Below are 20,817 nucleotides of genomic sequence, written 5' to 3'. Positions count from 1 at the left end.
TCTGTGAGGTCTCACGGGGGGACAGTCCTTGTAATCATGTGGGTGCCTGCAGAAAGTGGAGAGATTCCCTCCCAGAACACAGCGTGGGAGCCCCAGGGCCTGGCTGCGAGGAGCGTGGGGTCCCTGCGTGACCAGGGCTCTCCGGCAGAGCCAGATCCTGGCCTGGCGTGTTCCCGCCTTCCTCCCTCCAAGGTTAAGGCTTGAAATCCGTCCTGTGTTGGAGGAAAGGCAGCAGCGGTAGGGAAGGGCTCCCGCGGAGACCCGGCTGGGTGGAGAGGGAGGTCTGCTTGGCTTCAGAAACGACGTCGTGGAAGGAAAGGCTAAGGCTGTTTTCCTGCTCTTCCAGTCTGGCCTTCGAGACCTGCAGCCTCCACAGGACTGGAGCGAGAGGAGCGGCTCCACCAGGGTCTCCATCCCGGGAGGTTGCGAGGATACCCCGGGAGTGGCCCGGGGACGCGGCAGCAGACGGGGGAGCCAAAGGCCGCCCCCAGGCAGCCGCGGCGTCGGGGAAGAATCCTCCTGCACCTCCGTAGGAGCCAGGACCCCTCTGCCAGCCCGGGAGCAGGGCGGGCAGCGGGAGCTGCCCATCCCCGCACGGGCCCTTCCACCTGCGCCTTCTCCGCGGCGGCCCGATGGGGCGGCGTGGGCTCCGGAGGGTTGTCCTTTCCCCGCCCCGGGACTGCCCCGCTGCTCGGTGCCGGCGGCAGGGGCTGTCCCGGCCTCGCCCCTGCCCGGGAGTCTGCCCGGGAGTGCCCTGCTGGACGTGCGGGGGTGCCCCGGTACAGGGTGAGGGGCGGGGTGGGTGGGTGGGTGTGTATTTCCCATCACTTTGCACCTCACAGGACTGAGGACGCTTCACCGTAGACCCAACCCTCCCCCTCGGGGCACAAGGCTGGCCCATCGCGGCCTCCCGCGCCAGGACGTGTAAAACTATCCTTCCGTCCCGCTCAGCGCTCGGCGGCGCCGGAGAGTTCGGTCCCCTGCTCCCACCCCGTCGGGCTACCGCCGCAGAGGTCGTGGGGGCGTCGGTGGGGTGAAGACAACACAGGTCACCTCGCTCGCCTTATCCCCCCGAGGCAGCTGCAGCGCCAGCGCAGGGTGACCCTGCAGCTCGGGTCTGTCCCCAGCGCTATCACGCCCCCACTGCCGCCCCTCGATCCTCCGGTGCGGGGCGCGGACTCCCCTGACAGCAGCCGCCTCCGCCGCCGCCCGCCGTGGCGGGCACCTCCCCCGGCCCCCGCGGCGCCGCCCGCCCCGTCCCGGGCAGCGGTGCCTGCGGGGCGCGGCCGCGGCATCTCGGCGGAGCGCGCCCCGAGGGTGCCCCCGGGAGACGCTCCCACCCACGCGTGCCCGGGGCGCTCCCGCCCCTTCGCTGCCGCCGCCTGGCGCAGCCGCGCGCACTTACACACCCGCACACTCACACTCACGCACACTCGCTCAGGCCGCCTGGGCTGCAGCTCTCGCCGCAACTCGCCCGTCCCGCCGGTTCGCCTCCGCCATGGCAAGCCCTGGCTCCGGCTTCTGGCCCTTCGGGACCGAGGAGGGCTCCGCGGCCGCCGAGAGCCCCGGCACAGGTAGGGGGACGTCGGGCGGCCGGGCGTGACCGGCCCGGCGGTTCCGCCGTGACAGCACTGCCCGGTCGGCGGAGCCCCCTTTGTGGCGGCTCGAGCGGCGGGACGAAGCGGTGCGGGCGGCGGGGACCGACGGCGGCGCCAGCCCGGGCCAGCGCTGCTGAGCTCGGCGGGGCAGGGGGTTTCTGGGGAGCGGTGCCCGGTGTCGGACCAGATGCCCCCGGTCCGCGCCCGCCCCCAAGGATCCTCCGCTCCATTTTCTCTTGCAGCCAGAGCCTGGTGTCAGGTTGCCCAGAAGTTCACGGGAGGGATCGGAAACAAACTCTGCGGTAAGGGCAGGGAGGCGACGGCAGCTCCCTGGGAGCGCCGCGGGACCTGCCCCGGGGCGGGGGGCGAGGGGACGGGGTTGATGCCGCGGTGCTGAGGCCGTGTGTCCGTGTCGCTGTCAAGCCCTGCTCTACGGAGATGCCGAGAAGCCCGTGGAAACCGGCGCCAGGGCAGCATCCCCCGGGGTAGCGGAGCCGCGGCTGGCCTGTACCTGCGACAAAAAACCCTGCGCCTGCCAAAAAGCGGAGGTGAATTACGCCTTTCTGCACTCAACAGGTAACGGCGCTCCCGGGCCACGCTGCTTCTCTAAAACTAACGAAAAAACCCGGGGATTCGGTCAGGAAATCGTCTCCGCACACGTTGCGCGGAGGCGGGGGAGACCGGCGGTGCGCGGCGGAGCTCCGCGCCCTCTGCCTCGGCCCCCTCCGGAGCCGGGCGTTTCGCAGATCTGCCAAAAAACAGCCAAATAACAAAAAATCCCGAAAAAAACCCCCAAAGCAGTATAATCCCGCATGCTGGAACCTGCAGCTTTCTCTAAGGAGAACTGACAGTAGCGACCTTCCCTTTGAAGATCTTGCGATGTAATTAAGATTTGACGGGAGGAGGGAGAAAGAGCGCTCTCTCATTTGTTTCAATTCGAGGTATTTTTGTACTTCATCTTTTCTGACCTTGGAGGTAGCGTCTCCGCTACTGAGTAGATTCCAGCTCCCCGCAGACGTGCGCTAGCCAGGAACTCTTTCGTTTGCTCGGCAGCCCGGGACACGCTCTGCTCGCCTGGCCCCGCCGGGGAGAGCTGAGGGTGCTGCTGTTTGCCTGACCGCCCCCGGGGCACTCCAAATTAGGGGCTTCCACTACAGTCCGGCTCTGAGTGAGCCATCGCGCTTAAACAAAAGCTTTGTGTACACCGAGAGACTGTGCGGCATTGCCTCAGAAAAAGGCATTAAATTATCAACAAGTTACTTACATAGGAGAGTCGCCACGAAGGTATTTATTGCAAGGCAAACGGCAGTTTTTAGGGTGCTTCTTGTAGCGTTTGTTGCTCAATCTTTATTTTTCCTGAGGTTCGTTTTCCGTTTTTTCTTGTTTATCTGCTCTCTCTCATTGTCTTAAAAATTGATCCGAAATACACTGTGGCCAAAATTTGTTATTATAAATAAAATATTAAATCCTAAGTGTTATCTTTCAGAACGTTCCTTAAAATACAGCCTTAGCAATTTATTTATTAAATGAAAACAAAACCTATTTGTATTCAACACAGTGAAAAGATTTTCTAAACATAAATGGGAGAAACCTTTGTCCAAAATCTGTGTATGTGGTTGTAAAACGAAGTTAACTTTTAAATTTCTCCATTCCCAGATCTTCTGCCGACATGCAACGGAGAAATAACAACTATGTCTTTCCTACAAGACGTTGTGGACATTTTACTTCAGTATGTGGTGAAAAGTTTTGATAGATCGACAAAAGTTATTGATTTTCATTACCCAAATGAGCTGCTCCAGGAATATAACTGGGAACTGGCAGACCAGCCACAGACCTTGGAAGAAATTTTATTGAACTGCAGAACAACACTGAAATATGCAATTAAAACAGGTAATAGCCATGCTCATTTTCTACCCTGTATGGTCTCATCCATTGATTAAAGGCGCCATTTTATTTTAACTTGAAATGTTAAAGATTGAAGCAGCAACTGTATTTTGTCAGTTCCAGGCAATTTCTGGCGGCGACAGAAATCGTTTTCCAAAATGATAAAACACTCCAGCAGCCCAATCTCTGTAGCTGTCAGTGCAGCCTCGCACACCCTTTCCGATTTAAGATTAATGTGTCTGTGCGTCGGAGTTGCCGAGTGTGCCGCTGAGCGGCCTTTGCACCACCCTCGCCACTTTCCGCTGTTCTTCTCATCCATTTCACGTGTGATGCCCCGGGAGTCGCCTCTCGTTCCCTGCAGACCCGGGGTGCGGCGGCCGCAGAGCTCGGCGCAGCCGGGAGTAGGGCGAGGAGGGGTCGTCCCTGCATGGGGGGCAACAGGGACCAGCCCATTTAACAGCCAGAATCGCAATAAATATGCTGTAAATGGGAGCTCTGAGCAGCCATTTGCTGTGTCTCCCTTTACCTGCAGGACATAAAAATAGGAGAATTTAACAGAACCATGCACAGGAATATTGAGGGGTTTGTCCCAACTTTAGGCTCAAGCAATAAAACCGAGGCCGGAATTGTTTTAATAGCTATTTGTTGTTGTTTTCCACTGGGGAGAGCAGGGATAGGTTGACTTCTGCCTGCCTGGGACCCCAAGTTAGTGGTTAGTCGTGCCCCCCTCCGCGGGCTTCGTGGCGGGGAGGCGGTGCGGGGAGACCCCAGGCACGGGCAAGCGCCCGGCTCTGCTTAGGGGCCGCCTTAAATAAACGGCGGCGGAGAGGGCAGAAAGCGGAGCCGCAATTACGGCTGTCATTGGGAAATAATGTGGAGTCCGGGGAGCTCTTAGTGGGAATTTGAATTACTGAGAAATTGCTTAAAAATAAATTTGTAGCAGTTACTGAAAGAGACAAAAGGCTGATTTGAGACTAGAGGTTGAGGGGAAGACAAAAAACGGGTTTTGTCACCTTTTGAGAACAGAACAGACCTACCGATTACACAGGGATCTGTGTAATCCTCGTTTAGAGATGGAAATGACGAGCTGCATGTTTTGATGCATGGGTGGGGTACTGTCAAAACGCCTGTAAAATGTTGGAATACACAGATAGATGATGTCCACAGGAACAAAGTCGATCAGTCCAGTGATCCATGTTATGTGTCTGGGTAGGTCATAGGAAACATGTTTGCACAGAATGGTGTAAAACGTGGGATCTGTGATTCTGGGAAATAAAATATAGGGTTTCTTAGGTGATTTTCGTTAATTGTTTTTTGTTATAGCCTGTTTTCACGTAATAGACCTATTTAATTTTGTGCATCCAAAAAATACCCTTTAAAACAATGTTACCGTTTCTCTTCCTCACCCTAAATAGCTGAGGCTTTCCCTGCTTGGCATTTTAATTTTTTTTTTAACGAAGATAGTGCTTTTGAGGTCTGAGAATGGGTGCTGGGGGGGTTGTGTGAAATGCAGCGGTGTAATGGGGTTCAGCCAAGGGGTGCAGAGCCACCTCATTTGGCTGCTGCTGCTCATCAGCATCCTGGGGTGTTAGCCCCAACCGGGGGGGCCTCATGAAATGCATGGGATTTACACCTGGAGCCCTTCGGCATGTGCTTCAGAGTAAAACACTGGAATTACCCTCAGAGGAAGGATAGTGTGGTGAGGTTTTTGGCAGTGGGGTCTGTCTCCACTCCTGTCGCAGGAGCCCTTTGGACACGGCCCCTCCTGGGCTGTGTTTGGCTTCAGGGGCCCAGGATGCTGATTGTAAAATAAATTGTATTGCTTAGATTAGCCTCACAGCTGGATCCCCAGGTCCAGGGATTCGAGGAGCCAGATGGCTGATTTTTCATCTAAGGGGCAGGTGTCGGTTGCTCCAGGTGTTGTCTGCATGCCACTGTTTGCTGGGGTGCTCAGGGGAACCACACTTTCTGCCCCTTTACTAGCAGAGACAGAATTCTTGCTGAGAGAATACGAAAGTGACTGCGAAAGCAAGGAAAGATGGATGCAGAATTCAGTTACTGTGCAGTGCAATTGAAATTGAACGGAGTAATTGAAATACAAGCGTTTAAAAATGGCTTGGAAACCCCAGGAAGGGTGCAAGAAGCTGGTGCTGGCCCAGCTTTGCTCCCTGGCAGGCCCTGATGCTGACCATGCATGCAGTGAGGCTGTGAGCAAGGCCAGGCTCAGTGCTGCCGGCCGTGCCTTTATCTGTGCTGTCTAGCCATGCCTGGCCCTTCTCATCCTTCCTTGTGGAGGCTGTGTGTTCATGCTGGGCATGCCCATGCCTCAGACAAAGTGCAGGCAGGTGTATGTTTGAGAGGGTGCACAGGGCAAAGGCACACCCTCAGTAGGGAAAGACCGGCCCTGGAGTGTCCCTGTGCCTTGGCCCTGGTTCTTGGCAATCATGTCCCGATTTACTCAGGGATATCTGTGAACACATTGTATACTGCTAAACCAAGCAGCAAGCAGTAATCTCCTACTTTCACCTCTCTCCCTCGCACCCTGTCAGTCTCTTTCCCAGTCACCTCTTTGTTCAGTGACAACCGCAACAAAAGATGTGCATTTCAGGCAGACAGCACCCGGGTAGTGATTTTTGAGCATCTCTCCCAGAGTCTTCTTACCTTGCCAGTGGAGCCTGTATTTTAAGCAAAGCCACAATTTTCCATGCCCATCTAGCCAAGGGAAGAGAGCTCACTCACATATATGGGTGTCACATGGACAGACAAACCATTGCAGCTGGGGCTGGGGGCAGTTGGGGCAGTACATTCTGTGCCCTTATGTATTACAGTCGTGCTGCAGAAGGGAAGGGCATCGTCGAGGGGAGGGAGCTGTGTCACAAGTGTGGGTGCTGGGGGCTTGCCCAGCAGCAGCAGCTCCTGCTCTCTCTGTACTGACGTCTCAACACAGCGCTGCTCCCCCCACCTCGCTCGCTCCAGGGCACCGCTGCCCGGCCTCCGCGTGCAGCCGGCCCTGTCCCTACGGCGGTTCCCAAAGCAGGTGGGTTGCTGTGAGGTTCGCTTGAAGAAACAGGCAGTGACAACAGGGCTGTCGCCTGGGGGTGGGTATGGGGCTGACAGAGAGCCGCTGAGACACCGCAGATGCAGATACGAATTCTGCTATTCTCCAGCTTTTCAGTGTGGATTTATTTCCAAAGCAGGAGTTTTTGTAGCCTTTTTGAGCCTTCTTGTAGCCCGGATCCGGTAAAGGCTTTTAGCTCCTAATTTTTTGTTGCTTTCTGGTGAAATTTGGGAACCAGCTTGGAGCCAGCTGTGACACTGAACTTGAGTTATAAATACAGAAATCTCCAAAAATCCCATCATCATGGTTCTCTGCAGGCCAAGCCTGTTACGGGATCACTGAGGCTGTGGTGGCATTGGTGGGGTGCATGGGTGCCTTAGGTCCATCAACCCCACTTAAGAGCAAGGGCCAGATCCTGTGCATTCTGCTGGATCTCAGCATCGTTCCTCAGTGCCTCAGGGACTTTGGCTGCCTGTTGTTGGCAGCACAGACCAGGGGAAGGTGGTAGTTCCTGTCTCTGGTGGGGAGAGCTCAGTGCAAAACAGGCTTGAATGGCTGTGGCAAAGGGCTGGTCTCAGGTTAAGGGCACAGTGGAATTTGCATGTGTGTGTGTCCCCTGCCCCATGTCCTCAGCTCTGGTCTGCCCACTCAGCTCAGCCTGATTACTTTGCCTTTGTGTGCAGAGTGGGAGCTGGGGAGCAATCCCCTGTGCTGTTCTGCCAGCCATGTGTCCATGCCTGATAAGGGGCCTCAGGAGACTGAAGATAAGTTTTCTCTCAGTGCTGGGTCTGCATTTCCTCAATCATCTTGCTCTATCTTTTGTTTTCTCTGATGGCAATAACAGTTCATCATCTAAGGGTCAGGACAGGTGTTTTCCAAGCAGAGGCTGCCTTCCTTTGAGTCAGATGGCATTTAAGTAATTGTGAACCATCTATAATTTGTACCGGTAATTATGCCACTTATCAGGGGCTTGTGGGAAGTGACCAGTAAAAATGGAGTTTTAATGGTTTCTGGGTTTAATGGCTCTGGGCACATTTTTAAGAAAAATCTCTAGCAGGATTTTAGAAAAAAAATCAGGAGCCAATTAGATTAACTAGGTATGTGGACTATCAGCTCATTGAATATATTCTTGTGCATCAGTCTGCTGGGGCAGCAGTGCTGGTTTTCATGGGGTTTATTTAAAATCACAGTAGCAGGTAGCCAGGCTATTTGTAATTGCACTCTGACAGGGAAAAAATGACAAGGACCACCACCTTCCCTGCCATCTTCGTACAATCATCAGCCATTGAGTCATGTGCAAAGCAGTCACCAAAATACTCCATTTTCTCATTTCGCCCTGTCTATTACAATCATTAGCCATTCATCACTGACGTTATATGTACTGGCAAGCTCTTCAGATGGTGTCTCGTGCGTGCCTTTCAAACCTAGTCAGGCAAAACCATATCCAGTGACAACATGTGACACACTAACGGGAGCAAACAGCTATTTTTGTGAGGCAGCAATGTGCTAATTTTCAAGGCATATTGAAAGGATAATAGGGAATGTTGGAATTCATTATTCTGTGTTCAGTGTAATTATTCTGATTTTACTGAGTTTGGAATGAGAAAGAAGAGAAATCATCCTGCCTTTTCCAAGAAATGTATTTAATGCTGTTTGCTTTGTTTCATACCTTGAAAGTGCTTCCTTCTCTATAGAAATCCGGAGGTAAATACAATGTTCGGCACTGAATAGTTTCATTCAGAGTCATCAGCCTTTTGATAACATTTTCCATCTTCTGCAGGGCACCCTAGATATTTTAATCAACTTTCAACTGGATTGGACATGGTTGGATTGGCAGCAGACTGGCTGACATCAGCAGCAAATACTAATATGTAAGTAGCAGATTTTTTTTCCATAATATTTAATATAATTTTACGGTTACACTCTAAAATATTAATTGCTGTATCTGAATGAAAGAATAATTTTATGTTAAGACTGCTGGGAAAAACTTAATCTGCTTTTTAAATGGTTGCTACAGTTATTTACACAAAGACTTTCAACTTTGTCTTGTAGGCTGTCTTCTATAAAATTTCATCATACTGATATGATCTTGGTTTTACTACCCCCAAAAATATGCAAAAGATACATATAGATTAACATTTTGCATGCATAAATATGTAAAATGAAAGGTGTGCTAAGTGAACAGTTGCATTCATGTAGAGGGGTTGTGTACAATCCATACTTGGGGCATGTAGAGCTTTCTGTAAGAAAGAGATGCAGAATTTAAAGTGTGGAGTTTTCACTTTGGGACTAGGAAGCATTTTTGTGTACTTGGTTAGCTTCATACGCTGTCTTGTCATTATGAATAGGACTGAGGAGGTGTGCTTTAGATGTGCACACAGGTTTATGCAAGGTTGGCTCTGCCCAGCATCTCTTGAATTTAGGGCAAAGCCTTGAGCCTGGAAGAGGTGGGCAAGATTTTTTTCACCGAAGCGGGTGGAAATGGATTCTCAAGCACTCTCTGCATTTCTCCTTCTAGACATTTGATGTCCAATCCGAAGGAAGATTGTGGAAAGTATTGTCAAACAGAACTCTACCCAGTGCCAAATAGAGTATATTGTGGCTACAGTGTAATGTAATATTGCAAAAAGATGTACTAGTGTTGTAGATGAAAGCATTAAATATGGACATTACTACATTTCAGGTTCACCTATGAAATTGCTCCAGTGTTTGTACTTTTGGAATATGTCACACTAAGGAAAATGAGAGAGATGGTTGGCTGGCCAGGGGGCTGTGGCGATGGGATATTTTCACCTGGTACATAACATTTCAAGCTTTCTTTATTTTTCAGACTACGGTATATGACATCCCCTATAGCTAAAGAGTAAATATAATTAAATATGCATGTTTGAGAGGACACTTGCTAGTAACCACCAGTGGCCTCTTTGAGATAAAGTATTGCATGTTTATGAATTTCAGGGATGTGATTATGAGGGTCTGTTTGAGCAAATTGCACTGCATGATGAGCAGCTGTAATGGCACATGGGAAACATAATCAGAAGAGACATTTGCCTTGCAGTTTCGCTTTGCCCCCACTTCTTATGGATTACATGAAATAGAAAGACTATTGTATTAATAATGGAGGGAAGAAACACAACAAAGCTCTCCATCATCACAGGGGAAGTGGAAGGAAACAGGGAAAGACGTAGCATCCCTTCCAGTAATTTTAGTGGCGTCAGTAGGACCCTGCCAACAGTAGAGTATGCTGTTAGCTTTCCATGTAAAGCCTGTTTTGCTCACTGGGGCATTTGGGTGGCTTGTTAATCTGAGTGCTTAAAGGCTTAGAAACCTGGTTCTTTCAGGGCAAGTCAATAAGGCAAAAAAATTAGTGTCGAGTAATCATTGACTCAGACAAACACTACATTGTTAAGACTTTTTTATTTTTTAATCATTCCATTTAATCTTTTGATTTATACTCTTCATCACCTCCTCTCTTACTCTGGAATATCATGGCAAAAAACTTTGGCCTATCTGCCTCACAAAATTGCAAAATATTGAAAGAATTTACATTGGGCATAATGTCTTGGCTTGTCAAAAGAGAACAGACTGATAGCTGTTGTGGAAGGAGCCTTTCTGAAAAGAAAGTCCATTGACCTAATGAAGAGGGAAAGAGCACACTACTGAGCAAAGAAAAAGCCTCACTGATAACAGCATAGGACATTCAGCTCTCCGAGGCCATCAAGGTCAGGCAAGGCTCATCTTCAGCTTCTCACATCTGAGTGCACCTGTGGGAAGTGGTGTGGAATTTTTGTTCTTGCTGTTTCCACAGATGAGAAGAATTGACATTGCTTTTTGACGAGTTCTTATTTAAAGAGTGCTGAGAGCAAAAGCTCTGGCAGCTTTTACTGTAGTGCTTAGAGGTCCCCCCGAAAACCTTGGCCCCCATCACATCAGGCATCTAAACTTGTGTCATGAGCCCAGGACCTAAGTCAAAGCTTTTGGAAACTGAACAGTGGTTGGTTACTGAACAGTCCCTAACCTGACTTGATACAGCTGGTTTTAGTTCTTTACCTTGCAGGCTTGAGACGCAATAACCCCACAGGGCTGGTCAGGGACCTGGGAGAGGAGAGAAGAGCAATAGCAACACTGCCCAGCCAGACCTCATGGGCACAGGCTGGGCATGGCAGCAGAGGTGAAAGGCTCAGTGCATGTCCCAGATCTGCCTGCGTCTGGCAAACTCAGCTAGAGATAGTGTGAGTCAGGAAAGGTGTCCAGGGCCTCAGGAGGAACTGCTGGCCCTGCTGGGACTGCGACAGATCCCTGCCTGACCTGGGGCCAGGGTGTTGCTGGTGTGTCAGGTGCCAGAGCTCGCTTCCTTGTGCTGACACCGGCATGGGGACGAGCTCTCTGCAGGCGTATACCTGCACTGGCCGTTTGCAGGGCTGCCCCCTCTCATCCTTTCTTCCTCTTCAATTTCTGTTTTGTGCAAAGTGCATCTTTCTAATTCACTCTCTTAAGGCAGCAATACTCAGTGTGCAGGTTCTGCTTTTTCAGGCAATAATAGAAATCATCTCCACGCTGTCTTCTCACTTCAAGCTGTCATGGCTTCAGCTGAAGACCTTACTGTTGCAAAGAAAAGGTTCTTGCTCTCTGCATTCTCTGGAATGAAATAAACAGTATCAATACATGCAAAGCATAAAGGCCTGATTATTTTCTTCAAATTCCGTAGGTGTGTTTTGTTGCCTGCACTTAACTCTGGATGTAAACACAGCTCCAAAATTAAAGGCAGAATGCAGGCTTATTAATAAGCTTAAGGTTAAACAACAAAGTAATAATAATAGGAAAGCCTGGTAGTGAAGAAATTTAACATTTCAGTCTTGATTCTTTTGACACCGAGCCAATGACTTTTGACAAGATAGGCCAAATTACTTCGACTTGGACACATTAGTTCAGTCACGTAAGTCATCAACATGACATCTGCATTTTTTAGAGACAGATACCTGAGCAGTTCCTCCTAATCTCTCCATTTCTCGTTTTGTCATTTCTGAAAAGAAGGGTAGAAATACGTTCATATCTCTCAAGATAGTTGAAAAGGGAGGAAAACCCCTGATTTATACTGACCCCTCTGCCAGCAATGCTGTCTTTTGGTGGCATTTTCCCTTGGATTCACAGGAGGGCCAGCGAGGTCAGGGAAAGCCCAGAGCAGGGGCAGCCTCACTGCAAGAGCAGAGCTAGGATACTGATTAGAAATGAAGGGCACAGTTTCTGTGGGCTGTGGAACAGTGTATGTATCTCCAGTAAGATAAAAACAAATCTTACAAAAGTCAAAACAATGTTAAATTTGCCAGCACAGATACTCGGCAGTGCTTCCTTCATCTGCTTAAAGGGTGGATTTTAGCTTTTCTCGCTTTGGCTGTCCAAGCATTGGGTGTCTACCATGGGCTAGTTATAGCAGCTCCCACATATTCAAGGGAGAGAGGTGGATGTGTCTGCAGAGCAAGTCATCCCACCTACTGCAATACAGCTACCAGAGGATGAGCTGAACCATCCTCTGGAGGTATACATCTTATGCTCTTCACTCCATTTTTAGATGGATTAATGTTGCATTAATTGAACTCTATCTTAGCAGCATTTCAAATCTTTGCTTTATATAAATATATATGCATAAACATCAATATGTAATCAATCTCTGTATATACATATATATACAGGATAAACCTGATGGATTTCATGTATATATGTCTGTGTGTGTGTGTGCTTGTGTGCATACATACGTAAAACTACTCAGCCTCTGCCTCAGGTACTGCATTATATTCCCATAGTGCTCATGCAGCATTAATGTAAAACCAAACATTGTTCCACTGTAGACACAGAAAGTCAGTTAGTAAAAATCTCAAAAAAGGAAAAATTAAGTGCTTGTTTTTAATTTATGCATTGACAATTGAAATATGGGAACAGACCACTGAAGAATGCCGTTTTGAAGTGGGTAAAATATCCATCTTGAAATGGGTATTTTTAAGTCAGTGTATGCCAGTGATTTTAAGGCAAGTGTTAGGGACATTTGACCTTTTCCCCTTGCTCCCATCTGAGGACATATAAAATGAAAAATAAGTGTTAGAATGACCCTTTTTCCTTTCTCTTCCTTCCCCTAACTCCTGTTATCCAGAAGATGGTGACTGTTGGGACTCACTGGGTGGGTTTGTTCAAAGCTGGGGCATTAAACACCACCCTGATTTGGGAGGGGAGAGCACAGATCAGGTTGCACTTGTTGGGGCAAGTTGCCTTGTGGGGCATCTGCCTGGGAGGTGGAATAGAGTGGGATTATGTGTTGATGGGGTATGGAAAGCTAAGACTGGGAACTAAAGGAGAGATGGTAGCAAGAATGAGGACGAATGGAAGCCCCAGTCATTTTTTGCCATAGTACTTTTTGTATAATTTGTTATTTGGGTGTAGTAGATCCTATTATTACACAGCCCAGCTATGAGGAGCATCGGGAATAAGAATCCATGGTTCTGCCATGAGGCAGAAACCATTAGCATTAGAGTTAGATAAACTGTAGCAAGACTTGTCATTTTTTCTGAAATGATATTACAATGCATAGAAAAAGTAACAGTATATTACTGTGGACTCCAGGTGGTGCCATATCTAACATGTATGCTATGTTGATTGCACGTTTCAAGATGTTCCCAGAAGTTAAAGAAAAAGGAATGGCAGCTATTCCCAGACTGGTTGCCTTCACATCAGAACATGTATGTGTTTCTGTTTTTTCCTGTCTGTTACATCTGCTTGTATGAATTTATGATGAAGAAAATAGATGAACAGGAATTTGTAGCCAACTGTCTTCATTTCTGTTATTCTTTCACTGGGATTAAAACAGTGGGAAGGGGACAGCTTTTTGATATATAGAGGGATGATCTGTGCACTTATCTGTGGCTGAAATCCAGGGAGAGCAGGCTCTACAAGCCACTGCCATTTTTTTGCTCTCACTTGTGTCCATATAAATGTTGATGAGAGTGGCAAGAACCGCATCAAATGATGAGAACTCATTATCGGGCTTCAGCACTTTCTGCCATGAATAGATATTATTAGGTCACTCAGGGGCAACAGAAAGTCTCTTTGAGTCAAAATGTTTCCAGCTGAAACCACTCCTGCTGGTATTTAATGGGAGGGTGATAACATACGTGAAGACATTACTATGGTAATGCTGTGTGTGTGCAGCAGAGCAGCTGCGGTATTTGGTGGGCAGTTGGGCTTTGCTGCAGGTTTCTGCCTGTGGGCAAACACTTCAGCACACGTGAATTCATTCACAGGCATCACCACAATCTGGCAGTGCCGGAGGTGAGGGGAGGTGGGCACACGAGAAACCAGAGTGGTCCTGGTGGGAGAAACACAGAGCTCCTTTGAACAACCACACAAAAGACTCTCTTGGAGTGGGGGTGAATATTTTGGCTCTGTGACCATGTAAAACTCCTTGCAGCTTAAAGTGGAGAACGCAGGTGCGGGAGGAAGGGGAAGAGGAAAGGTTATCCCCAAGAGGGACTGTAAGCTGTTTTCAAACTTTGTGGTCCCCTTCTAAATTTCTCTCCAGCTGTGTGGGCTCATCCAGAACTCATTCGTGGCTGAGGCTCAGCAGGTTTTTTGACTTACCATACAACGTGTTTCATTCTATGCAAGTGTGAAGAGCAAGATATCCTAAAAATTGATCAGACAGAAAAGTTCAGCAATAGGATGGGATGAAATGTGATACACAACTGTGGGCTCCACATTGCAGAATAATTGTCCCCATAGCAGTTAAAGAGAAGGGTAGTCAACAAATGAGTAGCAACTTTCCAAAGCTGGCTGTCCCACTAGAGATACATTATTCATGTGGAAGTTACAAGCCTAATAAGTCTTGCAAATAAGGTTCAGCATGATTATTTAAAGTAACAAATCCTATTAATCATTAGAGAATTTCATTGTATTCATAGCGATGGAATGTTAAACAAGGACCCAAATTGTGATATCAGTCTCAAAATAATGAAGTGCGTTTTAATAATTGTGTTTTCATGCCAGGGAAGAAGCAGTTCCCTTAGCAAATTAAACATTTAAAAATCAAATATACTAGAGGATCCATAGGACAGCATCTGAATATCCATTACATTTTAGAAGTATCTTGAAATTTCAGGTTTTGTCAAGTTTTTTATGAAGTATGTAATGGCACATCTTCTAGAGAAGTGAAGAAACCATACTGTGTGAACACAGGAGCCTTTAACACTTAATTTCCCAGAGGATATGGGATCATGGTTTAACCCTCACAAAAGCCAAAGCTGTTACAGGAATTCCAGAGGCCTGGAAGTACAATCCTTTTTAAGACAGGAAGGACCTGAGCAGATACTAAGATATGCAGATGTCATCTGTCTCATTTATCACATCATGTTGACCTTTTACTCACTTTTAGACTCCTCAGCCTATTTGTGGTTTCTCTCTGCCACAGTTGGGTGCTCTTGTAAGAAAATGGCCATGGAACAAGCAGACTATAGAATTAAAGAATCATGGAATATGCTGAGTTAGAAGGGACCCATCACGATCATCAAGTCCGACTGCTGGCCCTGCGCAGGACACCCCAAGAATCACATCAGATGCTTGAGAGCATTGTCCAAACCCTTCTTGAACTCAAGACAGGCCTGGTGCTGTGACCACTTCCCTGGGGAGCTTGTTCCAGTGCCCAGCCATCCTCCAGGTGAAAAACCTTTTCCTGATATCCAACCTAAACCTCCCCTGACTCAGCTTCAGGCCATTTCCTCGAGTCCTGTCACTGGTCACCACAGAGATCAGTGCCTGCCTCTTCTCTTCCCCTCATGAGGGAACAAGGTCATGTAGAGGACTTCTGTCCCTCATGTAGACTGCAACAAGGTCTCCCCTCAGTCTCCTCTTCTCCGGGCTGAACAGACTGAGTGGCCTCAGCCGCTCCTTGTATGGCTTCCTGTCAAGGTCCTTTACCATCTTTGTTACCTTCCTTTGGATAGTCTCTGGTAGCCTAATGTCTTTTTTATATTGTTGTGCCCAAAACTACACACAATATTCAAGGTGAGGCTGCACCAGTGCAGAGCAGAGCGGGACAATCCCCTCCCTCGCCAAGCTGGCGATGCTTTGCCTGATGCCCCCCAGGACATGGTTGGCCCTCCTGACTGCCAGGGCACTGCTGACTCATGTTCAACTTGCCATCAACCAGGACCCCCAGGTCCCTTTCTGTGGCACTGCTTTCCAGCCTCTCTTTCCCCAGTCTGTTTACATAACCAGGATTGCCCTGTCTCACATGTAGAATCCAATACTTGTCCTTGTTAAAATTCATATGGTTGGTGTTTGTCCACCTCTCTCGTTTGTCGAGGTCTCTCTGAAGGGCCTCTCTGCCCTCAAGGGAGTCAACAGCTCCTCCCAATTTAGTGTCATCAACAAACTTACTTAGTATTCCTTTGAATTCTGTATCCAAGCCGTTAATGAAGACATTGAAGAGAACTAGGCTGAGGGTGGAGCCCTGCAGAACCCCACTAGAGACTGGACACCATCCTGATGTTACCCCATTCACTATAACTCTTTGTGTCCAACCTGTGAGCCAGTTGCTCACCCATCACAGAACACAGTTATCCAGCTGTGTGCTGTACATTTTGTCCAGAAGAATCTTGTGAAAGACAGTATCATAAGCTTTGCTGCAGTCCAAAAATGTTGTATCTTCTGGCTCCCCTTGATCAGCTAGGTGGGTTTGATAAGCATGACTTTCCCCTCAAGAAGCTGTGTTGGCTGTGACCAATGACTGTGTTCTCCTCCAAGCGTTTTTCTATACTTCCCAGAATAATCTTTTCCATGATTTTAATGGACACTGAAGGCCTGTAGTTTCTAGTGTCCTCCTTCTTGCCCTTCTTCAAAATTGGGACTTTGACGGCTTCCAGTCAGCTGGGACCTCTCTGGATTCCCAAGACCACTCAAAAAGCATCAAGGGAGGCTTTGCAATGATATCAGCTAGCTCTTTGAGGATTTTCGGATGAATCCCATCAGGGCCCACAGATTTGTAGGGATCCAGCTGGAGCAGCAGATCCATACTGATCCATAGGTTCCCCATGCTCTGCAACTGTGACATGATAGTAAACACGGCTTAAAGGTACTGTATATGTTTAGAAACTTGGGAATTTTCATCTTGAATTCTTCAGTCAGGGCCAAAGGTTTCAATATCAGAAATTTTCAGCCAGGAATTCCAGCATCCCAGACAAGACTCTATTTTCATTACTACCAGTCTAGAGCTTCCATTACTATAAATGAATGAAGCCATGTCACATTTGCCACCAATACTACTGTAATCAGAATCTGGCCTCAATCTGATGCCATGATATGTTCAGCTGCCAGTGGGGGAAAAGGGAAGGGAGGAGTAATTTGCAGTTCTTAAGTAATTGCCTTGCTAATTTAAGAGTGCATCATGTTCCTAAATTAGGACCCTCACTCTCTGCACAACCAGTGAAGAGAAGCACCTCTGGAGAGAAACTCAGAGCATCCAAATTAGGAACCTAAATATTCCTTAATTTAGATGTTCTAAATTACGTTTGGGAGGGATTCACCTACTTCTGTGCACCGACCATAAAGAGCCTCCTGACATACACAGCCTACATTCGAGGCCTAGAATAGGTTACGTGACTATTCCAACTGTGCTTGTTCCCAGTAAGCAGATCTTCCCCAAGCTGTGACTTGCCTCTCACTCCAGTTCTGTTTGTTTCTGTTTCACCAGTGATGGTGAAGTACACTGCAACTACTTGGGTCGGTCTTGCACAAGTTGAATTTCACTGAGATGCACTTGCGCTCAGGATTTAATTCAGTCCTCTACATTCATTAGGGCATCATCAGTCTTCCTTCATCTGCACTGGGGCAGGAGCAGTGATGTCCTTCAGGGCAGCTGCTCTGGACTGCACATGACGCAAGAGACCTTGACTCAGAGGGGAAAAAGTGATGGATGCCAGTTGTAAAAACCTATTTCAGTCCATCGTTTCAAACGCAATGAAAAATCTAAAATGAAAGTGTCCTCCTGTGTCCCAGCATATCAACTCTAGGCTACTCTAATTGTTCAGAGGAGCAGACGCCTTTTTCAGCATGGAAAAGGGGCTGAAAGGGAGAGCTGCCTTCTCGGAATATTTTAGTTGTTCATTTGTCTAAAAGGCAAGGCCTGTTGAATTTTAACCCATTACCTGTTGTGATTTTGATCTGTCCAACCAGCACTGTCTTACACAGTATCCAACAGTAGCTGGGAACAATATGGAGCAGGGATTACACCTAATAGGCAAAAGGACAGAATCACCCTACCCTGAGGAGGAAAAGGGTGCAGAGGGGGAAAGTTTAGCTGTAGAGAACTAAGTGGGTTCAGGTTACAAAACAGCCTTTGGCCTTTTTAATTGATAGGAGGAAAATAGCTTAAAGAGACTTGTAGCATTTCTGTGAACTTGATGATTAATTAGGGGCTGTATGGGCTCAATCCACAGTTCAGAGAATGAAAAAAAGGCTGGGCATAATTGGAAAGATATGGAAATTTTTTTGTCTCCTCTGTTCTCCAACCTAGCAAGACTGTGCCCATGTAGTTCACATCAGCTTTCTTCCTTTCCCACTCCTCTAGGAATCCCCTAAGTAGGAACATCTTATCAGGTGCTCGGGAAATAGTAACATAATTCCTATCATAGGTTTGGAAAAGAAAATGCAGAGTAAGAACTGGGTGGTAATTGAGTCTCATCTGACAATAAGGAGTCTCTTCACCGAGTTAGAGACCCAAGAGGATACAGAAGAGGCTCTCCTTGCCTCTGGCATTTCCCCGTCTGCACTGCTCTTGTCATCTAGCTACTGCTGGAGGCTTCACTAGGAGTGCAGCTCTGGCATCTACCAACTGAAGGGAGGGTCTGTTGGCTGTTCAGGTATCAGTGTCATAGAGAGCTGGACACACTCGGAGGGACCTCATCCTCTGGGAGAGGTGATTTGTCTGTGGAGGTAGGGGAGCACCCTCCTGGGAATAGTGCACTGAGTATCCGCACAGCAACTAGATCCCAGGAGGCAGTTCGCAATAAATAACCTCTTCAGCTTATTGCATGCTGATTTCCCCTTGTGGATAAGCCCTGTTAGTTGCAGGGAATGCATCAAACTACACCACCGTCTGTGGGAGAAGAGTGGCTTTGGCAAAGGTTTTACCTTAACAGTTTTATGAAAGCTACTATGGAGCTTCTTTGTGCTGATGCAGAAGGCAATTAAAAAGTGACTTCTGTCCCTAAAGATACAGCTTAATAGACCTCCATTTTACACAGGCTATGGAAGATTTTGGTTTGGTTTCTCTGTAGAAGGAACAAAAATCTGATCTCTAATCCTACCACTTCCATGGAACATAGTGTTACCCTCTGGCCAGACAACTTAGGAGGCAGTTTGCAGAACTGCCACCTGCCAGAAGCAGTCCAAGGGGTGTTGTGTGTGGTGTGGCTTCCAGAGAAAGATCTGAGGAGCCTGGAGATCGTGTTTTCTATTTGGCAGATGGATTACGAAGCTGTAAGTTATGAGTATACAGAGTAAATAGGAATTAGTTTTGTTTCCACCTAAGGAAACTAAAAATCAAACTGAAAGATCCACACATTTTTTTCTTTGTGTTACATATTGCATAATAACTAGAAAAGTATTTTTTATGCTATTTGAAGCCAAGGGTAAACAGTGAAAATTTGTTCTTATTTGAGAAACAGCTTAATTCAAGTAGCACCATTCACATAAAAGTAAAACCATTTTCCAGAAAAGTAGTGCTCTAGGGCAGTCTATCCCAAAGGGGAAATTCATCATTTGGGTCTAATCCTTCTTCTGGTCAATATCTCATGGCTTTTACACTGCCACAGGATCATCTTGAACTCAGTGCAACATTTCTTACCACACATAATGCTGCAAAACTATCCACACTGGAAAAAAAAGTGAGTCTTGCTGGATTAGAAAAGCAGTTTGAAGTTATATATTTCAAAAATGCCAAAGATGTAAATACTAGTATGTTCAAAAGCATTATTATCCTCATTTCTCTCCTGATATTAACAAATAACTTTAAAAACTGAATAGCAGTAGCTAAAGGAAACAATAGCAAATATATATCTCACTACAGTGTATTTACAATTGGGATAAGACACAGTATACTCTTTTTGTAGGTAATGGAAGGAGAAGCTGTAGCTTAAAATTAGATAAAAAGATAGAATTCATGTCACTTAATGTTAATCACCCGAAGTGTAAACATTTAATCTGAGTTAGTCTATACACTTTTTATAGCCAATAAAAAAAGAGCAAGATCTAAGAAGAGACAACTCATCTAAGTCTAAAATGGGTGCTAGAGCCTCCAAAGTGCAGTGCCTTCTAGAGGGACATTTTCTTCCCCACTCTTGAGGGAGCTTGGACCAGCCACACATTTTTAGATTATTAAAGTTAAGAGAGAAGTATCCCAGCCTACACATCCAGGGATTCCACGTTGTTGAAAGCCCAGGAGAGGTGAAGAGGAAAGTGTATTCACCTCCTTTGCTGGTGAATAGATGATGGGATCAGGCTGGGGGTCCAGGTCTTCTGGGCACCAGCCTGCCAGCAGACAAGCCTGCAGACTTTGGAGGGGATTCAGCTGTGGGATGGCTCATCTTGCTCAGCATTTGGGAACTCGTTACTGATAAGCTACCTCCACAAAGCTCATACCACTCAGGATTTATGTAAACAAGGAGTAAGACCAGTCTGAAAAACCAGCTGTGCCCTTTGGGGCTCATGGCATTAGGATGGTTCTTCCTGACAGCTTCAACCATGCCAGATGATGAGAAGGTAATTTTGCAAGGTATAAAAACAGAAGCATCTGTATATTGAAACACTGTTCACTTAAGATAACAGTGCCATACTTTTCAGCATTGTAATATTTTTAATTATTCTAATTCCTCCTTTTTCCAAAAGGCCTATTCATTCTTGCACCTGTAATACATTTACACTCTATTTTTACCCTACACAGCTAACTATATAAAAACGGCTATCAGGCAAACAAGCCTATACCTAAGAGCATTTGAAATTTTAGACAAAGGGAAAATTACCCTGGCTGAGAATCACCAATTTTTTTTTTCTGTTGAATAATATACTTTTGTCACTAATATTGGCTAATATTCTATGTCTTCTCCTTCACCACTGAATTTCAGCCACATTTCTTTTCAGAAAGAAGTTAGGCTCCTCTCTATTGGGGACATATTTGTAGTCTTCCATGCACCCTTTTGCAGTGCATGAGGGGAGGGAGGGAGGAAGCCAGGAAACCAA

The 20,817-nt window shown here is 47.2% G+C and overlaps 1 protein-coding gene across 3 annotated transcripts in view; it reads left to right on the top strand.

Annotated features, from left to right (window-relative positions):
* Nucleotides 1–1,433: 1,433 nt before the first annotated feature.
* The window catches only part of GAD2 (glutamate decarboxylase 2), a 41,634-nt gene continuing 22,250 nt past the window's right edge, over nt 1,434–20,817 (top strand). Inside the window, exons 1-7 of one of the 3 annotated variants that reach the window (XM_027717366.2) lie at nt 1,434–1,574; nt 1,841–1,900; nt 2,022–2,174; nt 3,255–3,488; nt 8,321–8,411; nt 9,224–9,336; nt 13,153–13,268. In XM_027717366.2, coding sequence (XP_027573167.1) covers nt 1,499–1,574; nt 1,841–1,900; nt 2,022–2,174; nt 3,255–3,488; nt 8,321–8,411; nt 9,224–9,336; nt 13,153–13,268 — 843 coding nt within the window. In that variant the 5' untranslated portion in view covers nt 1,434–1,498. Of the gene's footprint in view, nt 1,575–1,840; nt 1,901–2,021; nt 2,175–3,254; nt 3,489–6,454; nt 6,520–8,137; nt 8,245–8,320; nt 8,412–9,223; nt 9,337–13,152; nt 13,269–20,817 lie in introns of those variants that run through there. The other 2 variants (XM_039380744.1, XM_039380743.1) reach the window with 2 other exon arrangements.

This window comes from Pipra filicauda, unplaced genomic scaffold, assembly GCF_003945595.2.
Source record: "Pipra filicauda isolate LSUMZ 115617 unplaced genomic scaffold, ASM394559v2 scaffold1_size10287979_pilon, whole genome shotgun sequence".
NCBI classification, from domain to species: Eukaryota; Metazoa; Chordata; class Aves; order Passeriformes; family Pipridae; genus Pipra; species Pipra filicauda.
Note: the sequence above shows the minus strand (reverse complement) of the source record. Positions and strands in the feature narration are given on the sequence as shown.